Here is a 420-nt window from a genome sequence, read left to right as displayed (position 1 = left end):
AAAAAAGGGAGGTTTGCGGCCCTGCCACAGATAAAGTTACTTAGTAGGTGTTCAGTAGAAGCCTAATCAGAATGTATTAGCTCCCATTACCTTCCTCCACCCACTCAATCAAAAGCAAAACAAGTCTCTGATATCTGTTCTTCCAGGGCAACGCAGCCTACTTGGCAGGCAGATTTGAGGCCAAGCAGCATAGAATTGGCACCCCCTGGAATACCGTGGTAAACCACGTTTATGTTTCTTTTCTGAGTAAGCAAAAGTTAATCTGCCCATATAGTGCTTTTTACAGGAACCATTTTGTTTGCAGAGCAGGGTGAAGACAAGCTCCCACCCCAGCTGCTGCATCTTCCATCTCAAACTCCAGGTGTGAAACAGTATGGGAGCACTGCTGACTATGAAACCACAGGGGAAGTACCTTCCTGC

At 46.4% G+C, this 420-nt stretch overlaps 1 protein-coding gene across 1 annotated transcript in view; it reads right to left on the bottom strand.

The window, feature by feature from the left end:
• Positions 1–420, bottom strand: part of DDX11 (DEAD/H-box helicase 11) — a 17921-nt gene that overhangs the window by 7201 nt on the left and 10300 nt on the right. Inside the window, exon 14 of the mRNA XM_008644021.2 lies at positions 413–420. This exon is cut by the window's right edge and continues 46 nt beyond it. Within this exon, the coding sequence (XP_008642243.1) occupies positions 413–420 (8 nt within the window). The remainder of the gene's footprint in view (positions 1–412) is intronic.

This window comes from Corvus brachyrhynchos, unplaced genomic scaffold (assembly GCF_000691975.1).
Source record: "Corvus brachyrhynchos isolate BGI_N302 unplaced genomic scaffold, ASM69197v1 scaffold191, whole genome shotgun sequence".
NCBI classification, from domain to species: domain Eukaryota; kingdom Metazoa; phylum Chordata; class Aves; order Passeriformes; family Corvidae; genus Corvus; species Corvus brachyrhynchos.
The sequence above is the reverse complement of the archived record's forward strand: the minus strand, read 5'-3'. Positions and strand labels throughout refer to the sequence as shown.